General features: G+C 41.3%; 2 protein-coding genes across 5 annotated transcripts in view; both read right to left on the bottom strand.

Moving 5' to 3' along the window:
- The window catches only part of NSRP1 (nuclear speckle splicing regulatory protein 1), a 35,145-nt gene extending 16,128 nt beyond the window's left edge, over positions 1-19,017 (bottom strand). The window contains exons 1-2 of one of the 2 annotated variants that reach the window (XM_005298230.5): positions 15,148-19,017; positions 11,639-11,726 (exon numbers count right to left, since the gene is read on the bottom strand). In XM_005298230.5, coding sequence (XP_005298287.1) covers positions 11,639-11,726; positions 15,148-15,197 — 138 coding nt within the window. In that variant the 5' untranslated portion in view covers positions 15,198-19,017. Of the gene's footprint in view, positions 1-11,638; positions 11,727-11,979; positions 14,460-15,147 lie in introns of those variants that run through there. The other variant, XM_042857978.2, reaches the window with a different exon arrangement.
- The window catches only part of EFCAB5 (EF-hand calcium binding domain 5), a 63,851-nt gene continuing 52,473 nt past the window's right edge, over positions 16,396-27,773 (bottom strand). For 2 of the 3 annotated variants that reach the window (XM_065572855.1, XM_065572854.1), the window contains exons 16-22: positions 26,866-27,094; positions 25,273-25,425; positions 23,607-23,710; positions 22,348-22,601; positions 21,592-21,821; positions 20,458-20,554; positions 16,396-17,162 (exon numbers count right to left, since the gene is read on the bottom strand). In XM_065572855.1, coding sequence (XP_065428927.1) covers positions 16,948-17,162; positions 20,458-20,554; positions 21,592-21,821; positions 22,348-22,601; positions 23,607-23,710; positions 25,273-25,425; positions 26,866-27,094 — 1,282 coding nt within the window. In that variant the 3' untranslated portion in view covers positions 16,396-16,947. The remainder of the gene's footprint in view (positions 17,163-20,457; positions 20,555-21,591; positions 21,822-22,347; positions 22,602-23,606; positions 23,711-25,272; positions 25,426-26,865; positions 27,095-27,773) is intronic. The other variant, XM_065572856.1, reaches the window with a different exon arrangement.

The following is a 27,773-nucleotide window of genomic DNA, read 5'->3' as shown; positions in this document are numbered from 1 at the left end:
GGATTACAGTTATCCCTATCATTAAGAGGCAGCTCTCTTATCTAGCAGTGGATAACCTAAGGTGTGGAAACAAACCACATGTTAGGCCCAGGGCTTGTGAAGCTGAGCATGGCTCACAGACAATAATAATGCACTTATTTTTAGGAGGGTTTCAAACCCACTGCTGTTCTGCCACATTCTCAGAATTACTGCAGTGGAGCTGCCTTGCACTCCTGCCCAAATGTAAACCATTCAAAATCAGGTACACACACAGTCTACAGTAATGCTCATGACTACATCCTTTACACTGCAACATACCTTTTGGACTGGAATTAGGATGCATTCATCTACATTTTCTATACACCTCTACCCCCATATAACGCGACCCGATAGAACACGAATTCGGATACAACACAGTAAAGCAGTGCTCTGGGGGGGCGGGGCTGCGCTCTCCGGTGGATTGATATAACGCAGTTTCACCTAGAATGCAGTAAGACGTTTTGGCTCCCGAGGACAGCGTTATATCGGGGTAGAGGTGTATTTTCTAACATTTTGAATGAATCCTGACTTCATTAATCCATTTCTTTTTTATTGTGGTTTTGGTAAGCAAATTTTTAAAATAGCATTTCAGATTCTTTTCGAATATTTATTTAAAACTAAACAGTAACATTCATTTTAATTTCACATATATTACATATCTCCACAACATCACGTGACCAGCAGTATAACTTTCCGAATATAAGAGACTATTTAGGGCTGGCTCTGTGAGATAATGACAGTGTTACACAGGAGACTACGGGCAGGTCTACACTACAGCTTACTTTGATATAACTTAAGTCACTCAGGGGTGTGGAAAAGCCACCCCCTGAGCAAAATAAGTTACACCGACCTAAGAGCCGGTGTGGACAGCACTATGTCAGTAGATATTCTCACACCAACATAGCTACCGCTGCTCAGGGAGGTGGTGTAATTATGCCAACTGGTAAGGTTTGAACCAGGTATGAAAACAACTGGAGAGTGTCTGCACTAGCAGTACTACAGCGGTACTGCTGTAACAATTCTAGTATAGGCCTGCCCTTAGACACGACTCCAGTTCTTGGGGAACAAGGTTGCCTTCTGCTTGGCATATTCACAGATTCTAAGGTCAGAAGGAATCACTGTGAACATCTGACTTCCCCAGAACTTCCCCCAAAATAATTCCTAGAGTTTATCTTTTAGAAAACGTTTAGCTAATTTTCCCTTGAGACCCAGCTATAAGAGAGGGTTCTCCTAAGGGCTCCCTCAGGGCAGAGTGGAGAGGAAAGAGGAAAAACTATTTCTGTATTCATATCAAAATATTTGAAACATGGTTAGAATAAAAAAACAACAATGAGTCCTTGTGGCACCTGAGACTAACAAATTTATTTGGGCATAAGCTTTCGTGGGCTAGAACCCAGCCTACAATAAATCAATTTACTGGTCTATAAACTTTATACAAATACAAAAGTAATATATGGTTCTCGTTTTTGTACATAAAAATCTAAAGAGGTCCACCTGTCATTTGTTTGTCCAGAGTGTCAGTAAGTTTAAGGAAAACAGCTCCAGTACAAACACCTCTTCTTATGTTTGGTGGGTGACAATTTCCTGTTCTGCTATGAGCACTGATAGATGAGAACTTCCTGTTCTTTTGTATTGTTTTACTTATCAACAGTTCATTTATTAAAGGCCCTACAAACTCAGCAATCTGTCTCATGCTTTCTGTTTGCCCACAATCAAGCTATTCTTTGGAGGCACAAAGCTTATAGTGTAATATTTTCTGTAAAGAGCAAATATTTTAACCCTATAGTTAAAATACACTGAAGCTCCTGTGCAAACCAAGGAAAACTTCTTATAATAGCATTAAGACACTACAGTATATTATTCCCGAAAAATCTTCCCAAATCCCTCTTGGTTTCTTTTTCCCCCACATTTGAGTTTGAGCCTTCTTTCATGATTTTTCCTATACCAGTATACTCTCCTAATTCTTGTCTGCCAAGCAACCTCTCTCTCTCTCTCTCTCTCATTTTAAATAACTTCTTAAAATAGATTTCTTCTTTACAATCATTCCTACATGGGTATGGAAGGATGTGAAGACCACACTACTGACCAGTGTTTTAAATTGTCTAAGGCAGGGGTAGGCAACCTACTGTTCACCATTGTTTTCTCTGAGGATGTTGTTATGTTCAACTGGATCCATGTGGTTATGAAGGTGGACAACAATGAGAGCCACCCTGTTTGAGAACTGTGCTTGGAGAAGGTAGTGGTCTGCCAAGAACAGAACAGTGATTTTTGCGTTCCCTATGACCCCTCCTAAACTCAAAAACATTTCGGGGTCATATGTGTAGGATTGGATATTGCTGGTTGGAGACACAAGGTGGTCAGTTCCAATAAAACATTTGGGATGAGAGCATGAGAGATGTTGTCTGCGAGGGTGTTGAACTCTCTGAAGCGAGTAAGCCTTGGGCTTCGCCACAATAACAGTCAGCATACCTCTTGGTCACTCCAGGACACCTTTGATCTCTGGAGGTCTGCAGTCAATTAGAATGTCTATGCTGATTTTAACTGTTGTCTCACAGGTTAAGTGGATACATTTAGATTGTTTTTTTTAATCTCTGTGGATCCTCTTTTCCTTTTTAGGCCGGATGGAATTAATAATAAATAATAATCACGTGAGATTCATTACAGGAGTTCCCCATAGCCGCCATTTTAAGGGGCAGCATTTCTAATGGTATATTGTTGTCAATGAAGGGAAGGGATAAGATGCAGGGCTATGAAGAACAGAAAATAATTTGGGCCCGAAGTAAGAGGACATCTCTAATAATAGCATAGATGCGTTCCAGGATATAAACATGTGTTACAGTACTATTTCATTAACTTGCTGAAGTCATTTTAATTGTGGACATTCACAAAACAAAAGCCAGTGGAAGCCAAAGTCGATCCCCAAAAAGACAGCATAATTAAAGTATCATATTGAACTTGTGATAAATAAAGTGGTGGGGTAGCTCCCTTTGATAGACAGCCAGCCAGCCAGTTAGCTGTCTTGGTAGCTGTTCTCAGCTTGCTTTACCTGTAAAGAGTTAACAAGCCCACAGGTAAAAGGAGTGGGCACATGACCAAAAGATCCAGTGGGAAGGTTAGAACTTTTAAAAATGGGAAAGAAACTTTCCCTTTGTCTGTTGTTTTCGGGGCTGCAGGGACACAGAGCAGCAATGCTATAAGCAAAAATGCTGTGTAAGGTTTGAACCAGGTATGAAAACAAGTATTTTCCATACCTAGAAGAAATAATTTGGATAGGGAATGTTTAGTTAGACGCTATCAGGTTTATTTCTTATTTTGGCTTGTGGTTCTCCTCTGTGCTAACTCCAGATGCTTTTGTTTGCTTGTAACCTTTAAGCTAAACCCCCAAGAAAGCTATTTTGGGTGCTTAATTTTTGTAATTGTTTCTTTTAAGATCTAGCAAAAAGCCTAAGTTCCAGATGTATTTTTTTCCCTTTTTGTTTTTAATAAAATTTACCTTTTTTAAGAACAGGATTGGATTTTTGGTGTCCTGAGAGGTTTGTTCATGTTGTTGGATTAGCTGGTAGCCACGGCTAATTTCCTTTGTTTTCTTTCTCAGCTCTTTCTGGAGGGGGTGGTGAAAGGCTTGAGGATACCCAAGTGCTCCTTCCTGGGTTCAAAGGAGGTTTTTTTGCATTTGGGTGGTGGCAGCGTTTACCAAGCCAAGATCAGAGAGACGCTGTAACCTTGGGAGTGTAATACAAGCCTGAAGTGGCAAGTATTAATTTTTAAAATCCTTGCGGGCCTTCCTGCACTCAAGGTGCCAAAGTGAGGATTCAGACCTAACAGACCTGTTTACATTGTTTCTGAAAATCCTACTGTAAATATATTCCATACATTTTAAATACATGATTAGTTAAATATCCAAGAAACTGGCAAGGCCAACTATCCCACTACATTCAATGACCTTGTCTGCACTATGACAAAAAAAATATGTTTTAACTCGAGTTAGCTATCTCAAGGTAAAATCCCAATGAAGACAAGACAGCTCATATTTCACATGAATTAGCAGGTCAAGCTAAAGACTACTGGTAATCCTAGTCTTTAACTTGACCTTCCAACTCATGCGAAAACTACAAACTGCCTTGTCTTCATTAGGATTTTATCTTGAATTAAGAGTTTTTCTAGTGAAGGCAAGACCAAAGATTACTGTATTTATGATCTGTGATCCAGTTCTTAGTTCTTCTCACACCACATCAGGAATCTCAGGATTTGACTCATTCATACTAAGGCCAGGTCATACAGCTTTGGCAAAAAAAAGGGAGCCTTAAAGTGGGAGTAAATTTTAGTTACACCCACTTTAAAGCCCTGTTATATTGCTAGAGCAGTGTAAATTATCAAGAGAGCTTATCTAAATGGGGAAATTTACTGGAATAAGAGTCTCCAAGCAAGGAGTTATACTGGCATAACTACGCTATAGTTCTGCTGGTGCATTTCCCTATATAGGCAAGCCCTCAGCGTAAAGGAGAAGCAAGGCTGCAATTTCTAAAAGTTGCTAGGACAGGGAAATCTGCATGGAGGGATCCTGAGTGATACGGAAACAGGCACCTCACTTGCTGTAAATGAAGTCTCAATTTGCACTAAAGGATGCTCTAGTAAACGCCATAGACAGGAACAGAGCAAGCAACAATGCAGCAGTCGTACAGACAAGTCCTAGGTGAAGAGGAATATAGGGGACAAGTCCTTTTCAGAAATAATTTCTGTTCTGCGTTATTGTTAAAGACTCATAAATGATTCATTGCTATAGTCTATGTGCTCAATAAAAGGCTTTCCTAGTGGTAAGGGAAATTAAAACACACTTTTAAAGATTTTAACACTGAAAATAGTGAAAACAAATCCTTCCCTTGCTATGATAGCTACACATTAGGTTTTACCTAGTGTACTAGAATTAACAAGCGTCCTTTCTTGCTTTATTATTCATGACTAACACTTCATTTAAAGAGCATTTCTGTCCCACTAACATGGACATTTTGCTTAAATGAGCAAGCCAAAGGACTTTCTTCTACAGTAACTTACTTCCACTAACCAGCTTGGCTACAGTGAGCGACTTTATAAGACATTATCACCTTTCAAATCCCTTCTAACAGATGCAGCAAGGATGCAGGCAAAATCTTAATGAAATATGCATAGTAACATTAAAAAAAAGGGAACACAAGTTTGGTATCTAATATATAATCACAATGACCAAGTCAGGTGTGCAGATTCCCCAGCATGGACTTTATTAGAGTTCAGTTATAAATACACAATCTTCAGACATTCGAGATGTAGTTCTGACTGATAAAGTAGCAGACAGGAAATGAAACCCCTCCCAAATGCTGCTCCTTATCTTGAAAAGCCCTGAAATTATTACTGAACTAATAAAGTAATTTTGTTTAAAAAGAAATGATTTTTTTTTTATAAAGGCAGTTGTGAGATTATTGCTTTTTGCTGGCTGTGTACCACGCTGACATAACACGGTAAGTTCTGTATGATTTGTTATAGTGGAGTCTGGTCGTAAGGACGTCGTTAAACAGTATTTCAGCCTCCATTAAAAATCCTTTGGAGTAAAGGGAATTTAACTTAAGTTTTTGTTTAGTTATAAATGTGACATTAAAATTTGCCATTTGCGATCTTAACTTTTCATTGTTTTGTTTTTATATGTAGCATATTAATTAAACGACTGAGATGCTTTCATGAATTTCAGCAAGGCTTTACAGACAGCATCCATTAACATTACCCACATGCATAGAAAAATGTTTCTGGACAATAGTACTTGGTTACTGAGACATGTAGTGCAAGTCCACAAGCAGTCTGACTGAAAACTAGTAATTTTCCCACTCCTCAATTTCAAACCGCTGAGGTCTCTGCAGTTGCAGAATTTTACACAGATTCTACGTTCTACAATAAAATCAAGATGATTAAATAATTATTTCATTGGATTTATTTTTTTCTCCTCTCATTCTATGTAGAAAGATATGTATTGGAGAGCAAGGTGATCCTGGGGGTTGGGTTCAAATCCCTGCCTCAGACTTCCTGACAGACCTTGGACAAGTAATTTAGGCCTGGATCCACAAAGGAGACTTAGGTGTTGTGATGCTGAGCTTCACAGAGTGTAACTTTTAGAGGCCTAGAAAAATCACCGGAGTAACACTGAGATCCACAAAGCCTGACTTCAGCTCCTATAAAATGAATGGGAGAGATAGGTGCCTTAGAATGTGATGCACAAAGACCTCATGGTAGGCAGGGAGCCGCCTAAGCTAGACAATGGGAGATGCAATGAGAAGGGTGGGTACTTAGCCCCACCCCTCTCTCTGAATTCGGTGCCAAGTCCTGGCTGCAGGGAGGCACCTATCACTGTTTGAGAGTCACAAACTGGGGGGGAAGACAGGCGTTCGGCTGCCAGGGAACTGCCACCTTGCAGGTGAATGCCCTAACCACTAAGATACAGTCATTCTAACTCTTGCTCTGACCTAATCAATATTTAATTATTCAATTAATTAATTTAAGTGGAACAATTTCAATAGGAGAGATTTAGGGAGATTCATGCCACAACATTCCATATCCTAGTGGTTGGGGCACTCTCCTCAGGCAGGCAGATCGCTGTTCAAATCCCTTCTCCTCATCAGGCGCAGGGAAGACTTGATCCAGCAGTCTTCCACATCCCATGTCTCAGACTTTTAAGGCCCGAAGGGACCATCATGATGATCTAGTCTGACCTCCTGTACATTGCAGGCCACAGAACCTCACCCACCCACTCCTGTAATAGACCTCTAACCTCCAGCTGAGTTACTGAAGTCTTCAAGTCATGATTTAAAGACATCAAGTTACAGAGAATCCACCATTTACACTCGTTTAAACCTGCAGGTGACTCGTGCCCCTGCTGTAGAGGAAGACGAAAAACGCTAACCACTCAGCTAAAAGTTGTAAAAGAAGTCCTCTTCCTCTTCCCCCTGGCTGTTGTGTGTGGAATTAGGCTACCTCTGAGCTTGCCTACTGGATCGGGCCCCGCATGTGAATTAGGTGGCCAAACACCCATCTCTCCCCTAGTTCGTGAATCACTCTGGGACTTAGGTGCCCAGTCACCTAAAGTAGGGCTGCAGTGCACATGATCAGAGCCAGAAACATAGGCACCTAGGGAACTTTTACGGCAAAAACTTAGGCACCAAGTGAGTTGAGGCGCCTACAGGATTAGCTGAGCTGGAGGTTTGTGGATCTCAGCGGTGCCTAAAATCAGGACTTAGGTGCCTAAATACGTTTGTGGATCCCACTCTTGGTCACTCTGTGCCTCTGTTTCCCTTCTGTAATATGACATTGCTACTTCACAGGGGCAGTTCGTGAATTGCTCAGAAACTATGTGAATGAGGGACCTCAGACAGATATAGTGTTTCTTTTCCACTTGGGTTTGCTCTGGATTTTCCCACACACAAGAGAAAAAAAGAACTCAAGTTTAGCTTTAGAAAACCAATGGTAATATTTGGGTAACAGATCTCACCTACATTGAAAACTTTTAGAGTGGCAAGTGGAGTGAGCATAATATTAAAATAATTAAAACATTTTTAAATTAGAGTTTAAAATTCACAGACTATGGGCATGATTAAAATTCTCAGAAATAAATTTTGGTTGATAAAAACATAACATTGTAGTTAGACGCAGAAGTTAAATATACTGTAACGCTACCTCCAGAATACTTATCTTCTCTTTATCTATGGGACAACATTTAAAGAGGATAAAGATTCTGCTTTAAACTCCTTTGTTATATAGCAATTTAACAGTATGTTCCTAAGATAATAAATTATTTTTATTTGTAAAATACCCAGGTCTATCCACCACCCATTATACTGCTGTCTCAGTGCCTCAATGCCAGGAGCACACACCAAACTGTAATTTGCCTGGGTTGCTGCACCCTCTGCTGGAGCAGGTAGAAATTAAGTTATAACTATATTTTTTAAAAGTGGGCTGGATAAATTTAATCATCTTGTATTTTAAACAAACTAATTTCTTGGTTACTAGTAAGGCCATAGATTATTCAAACTAATAATACAATTTCCTTTTCACCATTTACTTACTTTTTGCATTTGTCCAGCTTGGACAATAAAAATTAATGAATCAGTTTGGTTTATAACCGGTTCTCTTTCAAGTTCTCTCTGCTGCAAAAACTGGATGGCAATTACTGTTTACATTGAATATTTTGGAAAAAATTACTGATTTCTATTGGGCTTCTACTTTTTAAACATTTTATTTTAAAAATCTAAATGTTGGCTCAGATTTGAGTTGACAATATTTTCTTTAAATTAATGTGCTGATAATAATTTGAGCATAAAGTAAGGTAAAGGTAAAAGAAAATCTAATCTTCCATCCTCCTGAAATGTTAAAGGGATATGGATCCATTAAAAAAAAAAAAAAAATCACACTGCAATCTGAAAATGTGAAAACTAGTACTGTGAACTGAAAGGGATTAGTGGGGGAAAATAACGGTTTGTAGTTTATTTACTTTTTGTGTTTGCTAGCACTTTGTGTATAGCCATTTTCACTGTTTCTCCTGCATAGGCCTCCATCCTGAAAACAAAAGTGCTTAACTTTTACAAGAGGAGTCCCACTGAAGTCAACAGGAGAACTTGTGTGTATAAAGTCAAGAATAAGCATAAGTGTTTGTGGGATCCGGATGTCAGTTGCAGTATATGAAACTACTTTAAACTCGCTTCTTGAAAATGACTAGATCTCAAGCTGCCAGTGTTGCCTTAAACATGTAGTACAGTACTTCCATAATATTTATTCTCAACATTCTTCACAAATGTCAACTAAATAATCTTCAAACCACTGTGAGGCAGGCAATATATTAGTACTTCTAAAATACCGAGCATGACAATCTGTTTTTAGTTACCATAATAGTAACTTAGGTTATGATTCTTTACTATAATCTGCTAGCATGGAACCCCTGAACTTTAATGGAACTCCACGTGCGTACAAGGAATCCATGAGAGTGGATCTTAAAGTAGTACTGGGGCCTTAATTAAAAGCTCTTCCAAAGTTAGGTTCTTTAGTTTCAGTGACGGAAGAATTTGGGAAGAATATTTATATTATTGGCGTAAATAGGGATTTCTTAGGAAGCGATTGCTCACTGAAATCTAACAAATTTGGAGATCACAGGGTAACTCTCTTGCTATATTTGTGCTGTATGTTGGATTTATTAGAGGTATAAGAAAATATGTTCAGCAAATAAAAAAATCTAAGTCTCAGTACTTGAACGTTCTTATGTCTTATAAAACAAGCTCTCAGCTTTCCATGTAGTAAAGACAACTTGTTGCAAGGTGCTTTCTCCATCTTGATTTACTTTTCTTTACATACAGCAGCATTAAAATGATGGAAACTCTCAGCAGATATTTTTCCCTTCAGACCACAATTTAGTTTAAAAGCTTTGTGGTGGCAAATTTTTCAGCCTAGGAATTAAACCTTTGGGATTTACCTTCTCCTTGACCTGTTATCTTCCACTTATAAAGTGCCAACTTAGACAAATTTAAGGACTTTGTATGAAATCTTACTTCCACTAACTTCAGTAGGGCCAGATTTCATTCTTGATTTGCTACTTTTCATGTCACTCATTTATTTTAAATTGATAAAAACAGGACTGTGTGTATCAAATATGGAAAACATATATATATTTTAGCATATTTTGCCCTAGTAAATATTGAGACAGACTGCAGGAATGTTTCCGCAGCTTGTGAGGCAACTTACAAGCAAATTGTGAATAGGATGCTTAGTATGTTTTTCATTTTAAACTTCTTACAGATAGCATTGTTATTGGCAAATTAATTCACTTTCATAGTTATATTGCTCTAAACTGAAGCTGACAGCAGTTACATTTGTCAAAACAAAACAGTCTTAATTTAAAATGTGACATTTTAACATAATTTTCCCCAGGTCTCAGTTTTTGAGGCTTTTGAGTTTTAGAGCACAAAATATTGTCATAAGAGTAGTGACTGATTATCTGAGACAGCTGCCAAAATATGAATGTTTAAGCAATACTGTGAAACCCTAATGTCAATATAGAGCAATTTTTTAAAGGATTTAAATTGACTGGATTTCTGAGATTTTCACAGGAACATAGAGGAAGAACCAGAGTACATGTTTAGGTACGTCATGTTCTAGCAGTACTGTACTGTACATGTCCTAATGCTCTACTTGAAATGTCATGGAAGTCATCATCCAGAAATTAAATTGCATCATCAAGAAAAAGAAATACAAAAAGTATATGGCATTCTTCCATATCCCAATCAACTAATGACAAAGCAGGAATTCTTTAAACTCTACAAAGTTTAGATTTCTAGAAGATCATTTCACTTCCTAATTTTGCTCCATGCCAATTATGAACTCAATTTTTATGAATGCTTAACAAAAATAAGCTGTCAAAGAATCTTTGTGAGGTTTGGCCCAGATCCTGCAAACATGTCCTTAACTTTACTCTCACAAGTAGCACCACTAAATTAAATCAGACTACTCACGTAAGTAAACTTAAGTGTGTGGGTAAGTGTTTACAGGATTGGGACCTTTGTTTGTAAAATTTTAAGGATAAACAATAATTCATCCTTGTGTTTAATCCAATCTGTTTACAAAAACGTCTTGACTAGTGCAGTTACTTCATTCTGTTCCTGAGACTTACGATACATTTCATCTTTTATTTTGCCCACATGTATAATATGTTCAACTTGCTCACCCAGCCACGAAACATGGCTATGGAATATTTCCCTTTATATACAGGAATAGAACATGTCAGACAGAGCTACAAACATAGGGATATAGTGTAATTTTACCTGTGTTTTTCAGAGTATAGACTCATAACTCACAAGTGACAAACCTGCGATAAATTATACTCCTTTTCAAACTATACAAAGTCACTTCAAATGAGTATGGCATAACCAGACAACTCTCAGGTGCACAACTCTGACTGTTTCTTACCTATTGTGTTAAAATAAATGAGAATTTGCATACACAACAATGCTAATTTTGCACTATTTTCATTAACATCCAGATAGGACTTCAAATGAAGTTGGATCAGGCTATTAGAGCACTGATTTGTATTTCAAAAATACCTAAAACAAAATGTACCCCCTTAAAAATGGTGCAGAATTCTGTGAACTTTAAACTGCACCATGTTCTTCAGAAATACCCCAGAGTACACACATTTAGAAGCATTAGTGTAGACTTATTTTAGATATAGACACAAGCTGAAGAAATGAGCCGTTAAAGGTCTTTTGAGATTCTGGACGTAACCGTTCCAGAATAGTAAAAATCTATTTCAAAGAACCATTTGCCTACGGAGAAGTTAAGTACCTTGCTCAAGATCACACAAATCAGTGGCAGAATCAAGGAAAGAACTCGGAGCTCCCCAGGCCCAGATCTTTGCTTTCACCACTAGATCATGCCACTCAAAAAGACATTTTTGGAAATGAAATGTATATTGAGTTTGGACTTCTTTATTAGCAGGTATCTGCCCATAAAATGTTCCCAATCAATATTCAGCTCAAAGTAATTCTCCATTTAACGTACTGAAAAGCAGCAAAATGAAATGTACATCTCGATACTCTGGAGAAAATTATTGATAACTAACCTCTTCATCAGAGTCATCTGCAAAGACTGAATGTTTCTTCAACATCAGAGTTTTCTGCAATGCTTTCTTGGGCAAAATAAGCCCATATCTGGAGAAAAAGGTTAGAAATCACCCTTTTATTATTATTGACAATAATACGGTAATATATGTATTATATTCCAAGACAAAGAAAACAACCACCCAATTTTAAAAATCGAAAATAGCATACTAGCAAAATCAGCATCAGTGCCACTGTTATTGGGCATAATTTAGGACATTATTTGGTACAATGTAGCCAATCTTGTCACCCATTCATACAGTTCTCCTACATCAGTCTTTATGCTTTTTTCCATGCCACTCACTCTGCAGTCAATGCCCTTCTAGAGCTGGTCCACAAAGCCAGTACCCTCTCACTTAAATCCCTCCTGAAGGCCCACTTCTACCGCAAGAAGAAACTAGTTAGGGGTCTTTATTCTGCAAAGGATTAAACATGGGCACACCTCAAAAAATAATTTTCACCAATAATCAAAATTCACAGATAGGTAAGAAAAGTGCTGCTTGTGAACGTATTAGAGTTTAAGGATATTTACTTTGTATATTTTGATGTGACATTAACAATTTGTGTTCTAATGGTTATAAAGTTTAACTTTATGAATCTCAACATCTACTGTCATTAAACAATTATTGCCTGCCTCCTGTTATCTAATGTCCCATAATTTTACGCAACCGTGAAAATTTAAATTGATCAAAATAGAAAAATAGTTAAAAATAAAATTGATATTAACCATTGAAATTATAAAAAAATAAATATCAAATTCTGCCAAGCCTACAAATAAGCATTTGTCTTTCTTAAGAGATCATTTCCACTCTTTTGGGAAGGGTTTGTTAGCACAGAACGCTGCTGCATGTTTCCTCACCAACACAGGAGCTCATCAAACCTGTACCTGCTCCCTACAGAGGGCTCCTGTAGAACAGTGGTTCTTAACCAAGGGTACGCGTACCCTGAGGGTACGCAGCAGTCTTTCAGGAAGTACATCAGATCATCTAGATATTTGCCTAATTTTACAACACGTGACACAAAAAACACTAGCAAAGTCAGTACAAACTAAAACATCAGACAATGACTTGTTTATACTGCTCTATATACTATACGCTGAAATGGGAGTACAATACTTATATTCCAATTGTTTTATTTTATAATTATATGGTAAAAATAAGAAAGTCAGTCATTTTTCAGTAACAGTGTGCTGAGACACTTTTGTATTTTTATGTCTGATTTTGTAAGCAAGTAGTTTTTACATGAGGTGAAACTTGGGGGTACACAGGACAAATCAAACTCCTGAAAGGGGTACAGTAATCTGGAAAGGTTGAGAGCCACTGCTATAGAATATCAAATCAAGTTCAAGGTCTCAGTACTATTCTCAAGGAATGCAAAGGCCTGGGCCCAGGCCATCTAAAAGATCACCTATTATTTATTACTTGTACTGCAGAAGTACACCAGGACCTAAAGATCCAGAATGAAGTCTGTAGTTGATAACCCTACTCCACTGCACAAATGAACTCTATGGTATAAAAAACAGACCTTTCTCAGGGGGCTGGTCCTGGACTGTGGAACAAACTCCCACAGGAACAAAGGACAATCCCAAACCTTACCACCTTCCCCTTCAAATTAAGGCACACCTCTTTGACAGGCCCTCTTGTATATACACACAGAACAACAAATACAAATAAACAAAATAAAAACCCACCAATACAAAACACTCCATTGCGCACACAATTCCCACCCCCCAGCAGAATAAGAGAGAAGGAACTGCATGTGACAGATGTTAGTCATGCCACTTAAGGCACTACTGGAAGGTGCTCTGACAATACAGGCAGGTCTACACTACAGCCGGGATCTACGCTCTGATATCGATCCACCGGCAGTCAATTTAGTGGGTCTAGTAAAGACACCCACCCCCGAAACAGGAAGAGTAAAGTAAGTTGAGGGGAGATTTTTCTCTCATCGACCCCCCAAGGTAACTCGACCTAAGGTATGTCGACTCCAGCTACGTTATTCACGTATATTCACAGAATAACGTAGCTGGAGTTGCACAGTGTAGGTCGACTTACCACGGTAGTGCAGACATAGCTTAACATGATGAGTGCAGTAGAGGTGGGTAGGTAGATAGCCTATCTGCCTTGAGTGATGTAGGTTGAGCTAATTTTTAAGTGTAGACCAGGCCTAAGAGCTCCTAGGGGCAGGGAACAGGTCTTCTTTCCTGTTTGGAAAGGCTTTGAGAGTTGTACAGGAAGTAAACAATAATAAATTTGACCCCAAAATTAGATTTGGAAAAAACAAACTTTTACTAGCTCTAGACCCAATGATATATTTCTATTAATTTGATGCAAGAAGCTTCCAGGCTAAACAGTTGCTTTTAAAACAAACAAACATTCCCTTGCAATGTTTGCCTTCTCCAAAGTTGCCCTGAGACCCTAGAGCCCAAATTGAATAAAACAAAACAAAGTGATTTTGTTGATTTCCAATTCCATTGCCCAAGCTAAGGGAAAGACAGAAAATAATTAAACATCTGGATGGGGAAAGGGAAACTGAGCATTAACCCTCCTTTGGGTTTAATCATCTCACTTGGGGTCACTGACATGGGGACAGAAATTGGCTACAACAGAATTGTGAAGTTTTTAACGCAATTTGTAAGTCTTCTGTTTATCACACAGCCCCAGGTGCAGATTGCTTCTGAGCACACCACAATCCTCCACACTGTTTTGCAGGAGCCCACATGAGTAATCTCATTGCCTGAAGGTGGTGTTTTCAAGACCTGCCCCACATCCCCAGCATCTGCCCCATGTCCTCATCCACCCTCACTGTCCCACCCTGTGCCCCCACAGCATCACCCTATCTCCTTCCCCAACAGGACCCCAGACTCCCCACCAATCCCAGGCACTGGTGACCCCCTCCATGTTCCCCTGGGGCCCTATCCTATCAGCCTACCACACAGGACCTTATATCCCCACGGCCACTCTCCCACATTGTCATTCCCACAATGCCACCATCCCCCCCAACGGGCTCTCATGTCCTCATGCCCCCCCCAGGGCCCCTCCCCAACCTCCCCCTCACTACCACCCCTATGGCATCATCCCCCCCCCCCAGTCCTATAGCCTCCCATGGACCTCTCCCCCAACCTTCCCCTCACTGCCCTCCCCCATGGCACCACCCCCCAGCCCCTTAGCCTCCCATGCCCCCACGGGCCTCTCCCCCAACCTTCCCCTCACTGCCCTCCCCCATGGCACCACCCCCAGCCCCATAGCCTCCCATGCCCCCACGGGCCTCTCCCCCATACTGCCCGCCCCCATGGCACCCCCTCCCCCAGCCCCACAGCCTCCCATGCCCCCACGGGCCTCTCCCCACCCTCACTGCCCTCCCCCACGCCGTCACCCCCAGGTGCTTCTCCCCTCCCCGCCAGCTCCCCGTCCCCAGAGTCTCCCTGGGCCTGCCCCCGCCACTAGCCGTCACCCGCCCGGGCCCCGCTCACTGCTTGCTCGGCGCCGCCATCTTGGGGTCGGGCGCGCTGCGCTGCTGCATCCGGGCACCGCCGCCTCCCGCGCGGCACTGACTGGCGGGCGGGCGCCGGTTGCTCCTCGCGCCGCGGGGCAGGCCCCAGTCAGCCTAGAAATAAGGTGTAACGCGTGTGCAGGGGTGAGAGGAATTCGCCACGGGAACCGTTCCCCCGGGGCCGGGGCAGTCGGTGGGGCTCACACGGGTCCCCTCTGTGACACGCACTGGCCAATGAGTGACACTGGGGGGCGTTTTATCCCCCCCTCCCCAGGGACCTCCTCCGGGGCCCTGCACAGGGAGAAGCTGCTTGTAGCGGTGCAAAGTGGGTATCAAACGCCGCCAGCCCCGTCCGAGGGGAACTCTCGGCCGGGGGCGTTGTACCGGAACCGGCCGCTCCCCAGGCGGGACTGTCCGCTCGAGCAGGGGAGGCTCGGTGACCCTGACAGTCTGAACAGAGCAATGACATGCCGCGAGATGCTGTGGCCGCCAGAGTCCAGGCACAGGTGGTGTCTTTTTGGAGGAGAACTGATCGTTTGACAGTGTAAGAACCATGCTATGAGAAGGAGGGAAACAGGCTTTCTCCAAGTGATGTTTAGCCTGGGTACATACAAGTCCTGGTACTCTCTGCTGTCGTTAGTCTGATCATCTCTACCTTAATGAAGTTCCTTTGGCTGCTGCCTGCCTCACAATCAGCTGTGCACACTCCACCTGCAATGGACCTTTGGCCCCTCCAAATTGTGCTCAAGCTCCAATGCAGTGCAGTGTTCAGATGGGTGACAGCAGTACAGGCAAGTGTAGCTGAGATCTTAGTTTGGTTCAGTTACCTGAAAAGGTGGAGACACTGACCTAGACAAAGCCCTGGTGCGTTACCTGACTCGCTGAAGCAAACCATGTAATATATAAGCACCCTTCCTTTTTTGTTCCATTCATAAAGCTTAGTAAGTAATTTGTATTCACAATGGATTGTTTGTGAGCATCTTCTGAAGGGACAAGTGCTTGTGGCTATCAGTATAATATCTGTAAAGACATTGTTCCTAGAAATATCACTGCAAGTGACCTGAAAAGCCTTTCCCCCAACAAAAATATGAAACCCACTTGCCAGTTAGAAGCAGCTATCAGATAATCACCATCGTTTTATATGGAGAGGTTAAAAGCAACCCGCAATCTCAAATTAGAAAGTATTTGGAAGACATCACACTTTGTCAACTAAATAAAGAAAAAGAAGTTTAATTTCCCAACATTTTATTAAAAAACTGATTCTGCCAAAAGATACTTTATTGCAAAGATGGAATCTTGCAACGGAGCAGTAAACAAGCTTTAACCCAATAAGAAAACTCCTGTCACATTAAAGCCAGAGGGATTTTCCAGAATAAGTGTACTGCCCATTGGGAGTAGCTGAAAGCCTGCTCTTCAACAATCCTTTCTAGGCTTAAAGTGACTTGGAAAATGTCATTTTTGGAAAATGAATCTTTGCTAAATATTCATAAGGATTTTTTCTGTTATCATTTATGAATCATGTAATGTGGTAGACATACAAGTTATATGTTTCCTCTTGTTTAATCCTCTTCTCTTGTCAGAATTAAATGAAAACCGGAGAGTATTCTCTTCCGTCAAGTCTCTTGAGTTTAGAATGACCCACCTGTGCTATCAGAATTGTTCCTTTTAACATTTCTAAATAAATTACTTAGATATTCCTAATGCTTTTCTACACCAGTTAAGCAACTTATGTTTATTAGCTATGAATAGCAAACGTAAAACCAAACATTTAAAAGTAACATTAAATAATAGAATCACTAGGGTTAGAGGACAGCAAAACTTCTGTTGACTTATACGCAATCAGGCTGGGTCTTGGAGTTAGAGATGCTAAAGGTGAATCTTGCGTATGCTGTAGTTCCTTTGTAAGCTCTAGTAGCGATAGACAGGTAAGTGCCCAGTTGTACAGGTATTCAGCTGGAACTGAGTTATGCTTCCACACCTCTTCTCTAGGTATACCTAAAACAAACAAAACCATAACACAGAAGTCCATTTCAAAATTAGGGCCAGTGCTCTAGCATGCTCTAGCTCTAGCATAGATCACTGTACCCAGGTGGAGTCCAAAAGTTAGTGGAATATTATTGCACAAGCTTAGGGGCATTCATGATTGGTATGTTAGAACACTGACACCTGCTGGGAGCAAACAAACCCTCTGGCGTTACTGTCTGACTTTTCTGTGGAGTGTAGTTGTAGCCTTGTCCATCCCAGGATATTAGCGAGACAAGGGGGTGAGGTAATATCTTTTATTGGACCAACTTCTGCTGGTGAAAGAGACAAGCTTTGGAGCCACAAAGAGCTCTTCTTTGTCTCTCTCACCAACAGATGTTGGTCCAATAAAAGGTACCTCACCCACCTTGTTTGATTATTAGACAACGAAGTTCATTCTTGTCCTGTTAGATGTGTTTGCATGTCTTTCAGTTTGGATGGTTGGAATGAATCAGCCCTGTAAATATGCTGGAAAATTCAGGTCTGGGTTCAGTAGGGCAAATCAACCGAGTTTCACCTGGGCTGGACGTGGCCTATTGAGTTTTAAAAGGTCCTTTTAACATGTGCATTGTTGAACCAAAGAAACGAATACACTTGTGTGTTGTGCGCGCATCCAACTGTGCGTTGACCCAAAGACAAGGTAATGACATAGGCATGGCAGAGGTAGGTAGAAAGACCCGTTGAAGGGTAAATACAAATATTTGATATTATATATTAAATTCCTTTGATAGTTGATTTTAGAGTTGTAGGAAGGTGACTTATTCTTTCTGGCTCAACTCTCACTAAGATCATAAATGAGCCATAAAAGCTACCATCATGTTTAGACATGGTTGTAGCCTGGTTTCTCTGAGCAGTGTTTATTTTTTTCTGAGAACCATGCTACCTAAGCCATGCTATAGCCTAGTTAGTCTTTATAGCACAATTTTGTTCTCAGATAGGTTTGCTGCCTTTTAAGCCTGTCTGCTACATCCTTAGTGATTCAAGCCGGGATGAGCCAGGCAAGATCCTTTCCTTCCCAGTGCTATTTAGTTCTTGTGGAATTGTTAGTATGCATACACTCTTTCAACTCAATGCCATGATTCTTCCTAATTATTTTGCATTTGTGAAATCTGAATTATGTACCAAGCAGGGATAATTATTGCTGTCCTGGATTGCATGAGATAGCAGGGGACTGGACTTTGATGACCCCAGAGGTCCCTTCCTGTTTTATGTCCTATAGTCCTGTGCTTTTATTTCTGTTCATGGTCACTTTGGCGAGTTATACAAATCTCTGCAGCATGTAAGTCAGGGGTAGTCAGTAGATGGACCGCAGACCAAATCCGGACCGCCAGATGCTTTTGAACAGACCCCAAAATCTTTTTATTTACTTATTATTATGTTATTACTATTTTCTCTGGAGTCTGGCCTTTGACTATACCTTGATCAAGAAATTTGGACCTTGACAAAAAATGACTACCCTGACATAAGTTGTGAGGGAGATCAGATGTTTACTTGCTGTTCATCAGGTTGCTTTAGAATGCAGACATTAGTCTAATTTTTTCCTGACTTGTTTTAGTTCATCCTGCTCTAAAACAGATTAACTGGTTGTACCGATTTTAAATAAGGGTATGGCAGTTCCTCTAGAATGTCTGTATGAATCCATAAAGAAATCAGTTAGATGCTTTCAGAAAGTCTCTTCCATGGCAGCCTGATTTTATTTTTTATGGACTAGTTGTATGTTTTATAGATTCTGCTTTAATAAAAAATGTAATTAAACATGACAGCTGATATTCTGTAATCTGGTTTGTTGTAATGGGTGGTTTCAACTTAATAAATCAATTATGTATAAATCAATTCCATCTTTTACTGTTTACTTGTATTGTGATAGGATTTGTGCTAGGTGCTGTGCTAGACTTTAATACTAGACATTTGACATTAAAATGTAATGGTAAAGGTGAGAAAAGCAAAGTGCTTTTTCCATGTTCAGATTCTGAGATTGAAGTTTAGTTGCCTTTTTCAGCTATTTTGATATGTACTAATTAAAGGTCACTAGTAGATACACAGCATTAAAGGGACATGGAATAATTCTGATGTGTATACCACTGAGAAGTTGTATTTTGCAGCTCTCTATTGCTTTACTGGTACATGGTGTAGGCAGTTAAGTGATTCATATTATGTTACAGTACAGGTGTGTGGAGCATGTGAGGAAAACACAGGAACGTGTATCTACGTGAATGTTGTAATACATTTTGAAATTGATACATATGACTGTCAGTGGTATTTGCCATTAGACCACTGAATTGTCTCCTCAGTTCCTAAATCCTAATTGGTTTGAGTCCCAGAATAGGTTACATGCCAGGTAACTGTTCCTTTGTAGAATAGCAGCAGCTTGTCTTTTACAAATGCAGATCTATATTCTCTCCATCTATATCCAGGGCTTGAATTGTGGGGAAAGAGGGGCCACGTGGGGCTGCTCTTCTTGCTCCAATAAATTAGTTTAATATCAGAAGGGAAGGAGCCAGGCCTGGTTAAATGTTTACTGTTCATGCCTCGGCTATATCTATAAAAAGGTACATGTCAAAGTAGTATCAATAAATAAACCAAGTTTAATTAGTGAGTGCCAACTGCTCATCTGATTTTAATAGACCCTCCATCTAGCATCGGTTCAGCAAAGGACAGTTTGTTCTTTAAACAAATGAAAGAGTATTGGCGGGGGGTTAATATAAAAAGATGCTGTTGTAAAAATCTAAACACAAGTCAATAGGAAACCTGCGTGTTTCTGTTATAGATGTTCAGAATTATAACAGCCTCTTCCATGTCCTACCACCTTGGAAAGCTCATCCTCATGAGGAGAGAGAGAGAGAAAGACGGACTGAGGCCCAGATCCTTACTTGCAGCCAACAAGCACTTGGTGTGTCTGTGGGCTGTTGTTTACAAAGATGGTGATTACCCATTTTGTGCTGGTCTGACCTGGGTCAGTTCCCTGGTACAAGTCAAAGCAGCCTGAAACGTATACAAAAAGAGTTTACTCATCAAAATAACTTTTGTTCTCCAACATGTGGTGATGGAACCCATTTCAAAGCAGATCGGCTGCCATCTCTTAGAGGTGTGAGTTTTGATATCATACTTAGCAGGGCTGTCTTTCTTATTGACCAAAAAAGATTCTACAGATGTTTAGAATGCTTTGTCTGTGGTTTAATTAGTTGGGGCGCCAAAAATTCAGCGGAGAGTTCATTGAGACAATGCTTAGCTGCAGCATATGACCCCAGAATTCATTTTTGATATATACCTTTGATACAGTTAGCCAGCAGCTCCGTCTGACCCTGCATATATGTGGCAGTTGGGTCAAAGCAGCAAATCTTCTGAATCAAATCACCATCAAGTTTCTGCAGTGCAGAGAATAGAATCACAGGGTGGTCAGGAAAAAACAGTAAAAGGTTACAAAGTTACTAAAGGTAGCCAAGCCAAACTGGTGGGAAGTTTTGGGAACACTGATGGAGATGGAGAGGCAGAAGGGAGTGGAGATATGATGGCAGGAGACTGGGAAGACTGAAAAATTGAAGAGTGGGAGGGCAGGCAAGTGAGTGTATGAGGAGCAAAGGGATGAGGGGACCTATAAGTCTTCCAATGGTTCTTAATATGATAAAATTCCCTTCCAATATAATAGTAATTTGACTGTAATGCTACATCTGTTTATTCAACCGTATTCTCTGTGAGTGTCTATTTATACAGAGAGATATACATTAGATTTGTATTTTACAGGGACACCTTTGCTATATATAACACCTCTCTAAAACCCTGTAGAAACAGAAATCATCATTCCCAGTTCTGCTGTCCAGGCTTGTAATTCACCTTCTTGAATTATGTTTACTATGGAACTTTATTAATATTGAAACAAACAAACAAATCTAAATTGCCAGTTGGTTTGACAAGGGACTGGAATATGAGGAACTGGAAAGAAACAGAGGGATGAGAAAGAGCCAGGAGGAGAAGAGGGATGTGACAGGGAGTAGATAGGAGGGCAGAAGGCACATTGAAATCAGGGTTTTTTTGGTAGAATCTGTTGAAGTTTTATAGCAAATCACATTCCATATTATATTTTAAAGATATTCATGGTAAATTAATGTTGCAATTAGTTCAAGGAACTTGGTAGGAAATAGATATTTTCGCCTTGTTTATCTACTACTTAGGCATAGATATATCTTATAGATTCATAGAGTTTAAGGCCAGAAGGGACTCTGTTCATTTTTCCATTCTCCACTCTTAATGAAATCTGGCCTGTTAACCCCTTAGGCCCACTGCCTCCCCTCTGCACATATCTCCAGGAGCATATTTCTTTCTCATATCACCCTTGGCAAGTCCCATTGTGTCTTTTTGGGTTGTTTGCCTAGATAGAGAGTGGCTCAAGAACTCGATTTCTCACCAGTACACAATGACTCCAGTTCTCAATCTTCTCCGAATCTACCCACTCTGGGTAGAAAAGAAGCAGCACAGCCTTCAGGACATTATGCACCACGACTGGTGGCTCTGCGTAGCTCTTTATGGTGGCAAAGGGCTCGGGATCGAGTTTCTGGATACACTCACGCAAGTCCTGCAGCATTAGCCGATGGAAGAGAATCTGTGCGCGCCTCAAATCTGCAACATGTTCTGCAACTGGAATCACAAGCCAACCTTTCAAAGAGAGACTCAGAAACACATGCTACTGAAGATGTAAGGTTTTGAATGCAGGGGTCTGCCCTCCTTATGATTAACTTTCCCTTCCTGTTCTAATACAGATAGTATTCACAAATGGTCTGTTTACGAACAGCCCAGGGAGTCTGTCAGTGTTTTCAAAATGTATATGGATCAGGGGAAGGGAGGCAAAGCTCATGATCTGGATTCCATTCCAAGCAACCCTGAAGAACACACAGGCCCAGATCCTCAAAGGTAGTTAGATCCACCTAACAAATTGGAATACATATCTGTGAGGAGCTGGGCCAGAGCCTCTGAAACAGTCTTCCTCCCTTGCTGTTTTCCCCAGAGTTTGCTGAGATTTGGGGTTCACTTAAACTTGGTTTAAATGACTAAAGTACATTTTTATTTGTATTTTTGTATTTGTCCGAGTGCTGTCTTGCTTGTAATTTTACTGAGATTCCTAATATCAGCCAAAGAAACCATACTGGCCCTGCACGCACAGTACCTAGGACATAGATTGGGTCTGTTTCCCCTGAAGACTCCTTCAGTATCTCGGAGCAGGCCGCCTGGGCCATCTTCAGCATTATCTGCAGGTCTTTGTGCTCATAAGGTGGTAACCCCTGGTAATGTGCAGGGCTGAGATCAAACACCCCAAAGGCCTGTCCTGTTGGCTCACGGAGTGGAACTGCAATGTGAGGCTCTCCATAGGCAAAGGTGCTAATGACCTCGGAACTGTCTGTGCACTTGAAGAGGTAATCTCTGAAATGACAGCAAAGTGAGGACAAGATCATGAATGCTACAACTTCAGCCTTTTTGGCAACTACTGTAGCATTTGCAGTGAAGGACCATACATACCTTGCTGTTGGGAAGGAATTTTTATATTACTGAAACAGCTGCTTTCGTCCCTGCGGCCTACATGCAGACAGATATAGACATCATTCCAGCCATATTGGAAGGAGAGAAATAGCACTTTGGAGCACAACCCTGCTCATCCTAGTCTAGTATTGAGAATCGTAAGGGTTTAATAAACACTCAAGTTAGTGTTGTGTTATTGCTGCAAACACAGTGTCCAGTTCATAGTAATGTTGACATTTGGTCTGTGGAGTTTCACAAAAAGTAAAAACATCTGCTGGAACAGCAAGTAACTTCTTGACTAAGTTCATCAGCAAGGGAAGATGTATTTAATAGCCTAGCCTGTGAGGACCTTGGCAGTTGAAGGCAATAACTACATAGTAGGATGTTTCAGAGGAAATGAGGATAACAGAACCAGGAAAAAAGATACATTAATTTAAAGAACAGAATGCTCAAGATATGGGGCCTTGCCCTGCAAACAGTCACTACCAGACACAGTGCTTTCTTGAAGTATATGGAACTACTCGTGAGTAAGCATTATGCTTGGTATTGAATGTTTACAGGATCTAGCCCAAAGAAAAGATTCCTAACCCTGGATAATTATCACACACACACACCAGATACCATGGGATAGACAGATAGTCACCACTCCCACGGACTGTATACAAAGTGTATGCATATTCTGCCAGCAGTAGGCCGGACCTTACAATTCGACTTAACCTATCAGCCTAATCTTCTATCTAGCAGCCAGCCTCCTGCATGTGACAGTAGCCAAGACAAGAATGCAGCAGCAAGTCTAGCCATTGAGCTTTTCTTAGTTCACCTCCGCTGAGTGCGCTTTGCATGTGTTACAGCATAGGCATGAATGGCTACTGTAAATGCCTACGGATGGCAGAAGAGTCTCAAACCCACCTGAAGATATTTTCTCTCCTGCGGAGAACAGTGGGAGGGGAGTGGATTTCCATATGCCCAGAATGATCTGTAGTCATCATCTTGCGCAAAATGTAGTCACTTGTCTTGAAAAGAGGAAAGGGTATTTTTGTTGCATTCAGGAAATGAACATCCACTTTGAAGCTTAGAGAGAGAACCACTGCTTGCTTCTTAGGGGAGAGCTCTCACTCACATTCACCCTTAGTGGGATGAGTTAAGGCCAGTTTCTAACCAGGTGTGTTTTTGTCCCCACAGCCCTAGATTCTAGCACTCACAGTGCACCACAGGTATGTACAACATCTTCCTTCGACTGGCCTAATTAAACTTATCCCCGTGCTCCAGTCCTGAAGGATGCCAACAGGTGGATGAGCCTCAGCCTAGTGAGGGGGCTACCTATGGACAGTTCATTTTCACTTCAGTTCCCACAGTACAATAGCTTCCATAGACCCAGCGCTCATGTCGGTGTATCTTGCCACATGAAAAGCACACAGCCATCTTTAGGAAGCAAATAATATGACAAATGGGCAGCCAACAAGATGAAAATGTAAAGCCTGGAATGAAAGATAAGTTGCCAATGGGAAACCTGTTTATCACAGGGAAGCAGCTGAGTGGTGGCTGCAGCAGTGACCATAACATAAGCTCAGTCCCAAACATTTCATCCTCTTGCTTTTTAGCTACCTAATTCAGTTTGAGGTAAGCTGCCAAGCATCCCAGTATCTCAATGCCTGCTGCATAATTGGAATCTGAACTGCAGGCGAGTGGGCTGCCCTTACATGCTAGCTAATTGCAAGCAGTCTGCCTCCGGATTTGTATTTACATTTTGCCTGCTGATGTTGTTTCAGGATGAAGAGCCAGAACATTAACCATTTTCCCTTTCCATGCCATAATCTTGGCTGGGACTTTTCCTCCACAGTAGAGCAGTTCCATTTTAGGATTGAGTTGACAGACAACTGATGCATGGGCTAGCATGGTGACCATGTGGGTATTGTTCTATACTTCCACAGGCCGCTTTGCATGCACTACTGGGTCTGGTGTCTTGCTCTATTGGCTGGTAGGAGCCAGGAGTACTAAAGGTCCAGTACCTTTAGCTCATAGGAGAAGCTTACAGAGGGTGCTGCTGCTGATTTTAATGCAGGAACTGAAGGGAATCCCAACCAGCCTTTCTTGGCTGAAGGAAGATCACCATAAGGGACAGCAAGAATGAAAAGTGGCATCCCCTAGAGAAACAACAAGGAGTCTGGTGGCACCTTAAAGACTAACAGATTTACTTGGGCATAAGCTTTCGTGGGTAAAAACCTCACTTCAGATGCATCTGAAGAAGTGAGGTTTTTACCCACGAAAGCTTATGCCCAAATAAATCTGTTAGTCTTTAAGGTGCCACCAGACTCCTTGTTGTTTTTGTAGATACGACTAACACGGCTACCCCCTGATACTTGATCCCCTAGAGAAGGAACCTTCCTTCCCTTTCCTTCCACAGAATCTTGCATCAGGTACTAGAATCTTTGGCAGGATTAATCTTGGTTGGGAACCAAACTGAGCTAACAATGGTTGATCCCTGCCAAACTGCACTAGCCCAATCCATCACTGTTATAGCAAGAGGTCTCTTCTGTGAAGTGGTCTGAGACTAACGTGAAAGGACTAGGCATACCTTATCTTTGCCAGGCTCCACCAGGTATGTAGTGATGTTGCGGATGGTGGGTGCCCTGGTGCAGAGCCAGCCCACAGCAGTGAATGCAACATGCAATATGTTTTCCAGTTTGTGGACATGATGGTAGGCTTCGCTGAATACGTGGGAAACTCCCTATGGAAAAAGAACCCTCTAAAAGACTTAGCGATAAAGTTGGGGACGTTTTCATAGCAAATTAAGCAACAACAACAAAAATTAGTAAAATGTTAGTCTATCAAAATTGCCTTTAAAGGAGAGAATCTCTAAGAATACAAAGGTTTCAGAGTAGCAGCCGTGTTAGTCTGTATCCGCAAAAAGAACAGGAGTACTTGTGGCACCTTAGAGACTAACAAGTCTCTAAGGTGCCACAAGTACTCCTGTTCTTTTTAAGAATACAAAGCTATCCTGTGATTGCCATTGTCAAATGAGACCCCAGAGTTCAGGGGCCCAGGCCAGTACCGGAGTGCTGAATGATTGGAGGTCCAGTGATCTCTGAGAAGGTAGGACTTCCCTCCCAGTGCTGGCATATTGTGCTCCCTCCTGGCCAAGAGGGGTAACTACAATGAGGCTGGTTCCAACAGCAGTTATTTAGTAGCATTCTGTCCAGGTAAATAAAAGGAAGGGGGTGGGGGATATCAAACAGAGAAAACTAAGGAATAAATGATGTATGCATAGGGGCTAGCCTATGTACCAGCTATCATTTTTTGATTGACTGTGTATCTTTGTAAAGTTCCCTTTCTTCCTATTGTATCTTAACATCCACTGAGATTTTCCAGATTCTATTTCTATTGCTCCCATTGCTGTAGTACCTGGCTGCTGATGCTATCTCCAGCTTGACTTCCACTAATTTGAATCCTTATCAACCAGCAAAGTAGAAACACGTGAAGAACTGATACCGAAAGTTTTAAGGGACTGTAGAGAAGAAGATTTTTTCCCTGATCAAGCCTGAAACATCTGGATATTTGGAAACACTGGTAAAGGAACCTGAAGTGCAGTGGTTTGCAATTAGTCCAAAAAGTATAAAGTGAACAGCTTCATGACACAAGTATGTAGCTAAGTTCATGAAGGAGAAGTCCATCAATGGCTATTAACCAAGATGGTCAGGGATGCAACCCCATGCCCTGGGAGTCCTTAAACCTCTGACTGCCAAAAGCTGGAACTGGACAACAGTGGATGGATCACTTGATAAATTGCCCTGTTCTGTTCATTCCCTCTGAAACTGGCTGCTGTCGGACAGGATACTGGGCTAGATGGACCATTGGTCTGACCTATTCTTATGTTCAAAACACGCAACCACTATGTTCAGTAAATAAATGCGAATAACTATTAACTTAGTACACATCTGTTTGTAGTTCACCATTCACATTTAGAGGCGAAGCCTCCTAAATAAATAACTGATACAGGGATAATACTGGTCTATTTGTGCCATTTTCACCCCACAGAGTAAAATGGATTTACAGTGCCTTTTCTAACTGTACAGCTGCTGCCCATTCACAGCGAGGCACATGAAGTCCATGCAGTCCCAAACTGCTTGTTTGAAGCATCTAATGAACCTGCTTTTGTCATTGTGCCCACCTGATAGAAACCGATCTCGTGGGTTAGAAAGATGGTTTGCTCACACTGGTCCCGCAGGCTGTCAAGTCCTAGAATCCCAAAGGTCCTCCATCGGGAATCCTGCAGTGGCAGCACCAGGAATGAGCCTCTCCTCTCCCGTTCTGCCCGGTCATAGTTCCAGAAGTGGATATTTCCATGGAACTGAACTCTTGGAACATGGACTGGCTTCCCCTCTTCTGCTGCTGCAAAGCTGAGGGACAGGAATACCATGGGGAGGGCAAAAGGAGGGTTGTAGGAGAAAGGTAAGTCAGCAGAGAAAGTCTTTAGAAAAGCTCTGAAGATTTCCAACTACATCTGGGGGTCATATAATCCAAACACAAGTGTTCAGTGGGGAGAGAGAAACTTGAAAGCAGCAATGCCCTGAAAACACCTACAGGAAATGGTGGCTAGCAAATTACACAGGAGGGTGCAGTGCCACATAGCACCAAGAAGGCAAACAAACACACAGTGCAGCTTTGGGCTCTTTATGCTATCATGGGTTGGAGTAGGAAGGTGATGGTCCCGCTCTGTCAGGCACTGATGGAACAACACGTAGAATACTGGATCTACCTCTTGCATCCCAGAAAGAGAATGACAATAATACTTAGCACTTTCCTGGCACTTTTCATCTTCAAAGTTCTGTAAAATATCAGCTAAAGAATGTAACTAAATAGAGACAAATTAAGGGGGGCGATTCAGAGGGGAGTAATGGTGATGGACTGGGGGGATGATGTAAAGGAAGGCGATAAAGAGACAAATATGCAAAACTTCCATAAGTGATAAGGGGACGTGATGATTGTTTCCTAGAGCTTAAAGGGTGTAAGGGAATGGAAAGTGCTTTGTAGTGATAGAAAGGGTGTATAAGTAGCAGTAATGGAAGAAGTTTAAAA

Source organism: Chrysemys picta, chromosome 19 (assembly GCF_011386835.1).
Source record: "Chrysemys picta bellii isolate R12L10 chromosome 19, ASM1138683v2, whole genome shotgun sequence".
NCBI classification, from domain to species: Eukaryota; Metazoa; Chordata; order Testudines; family Emydidae; genus Chrysemys; species Chrysemys picta.
Note: the sequence above shows the minus strand (reverse complement) of the source record. Positions and strands in the feature narration are given on the sequence as shown.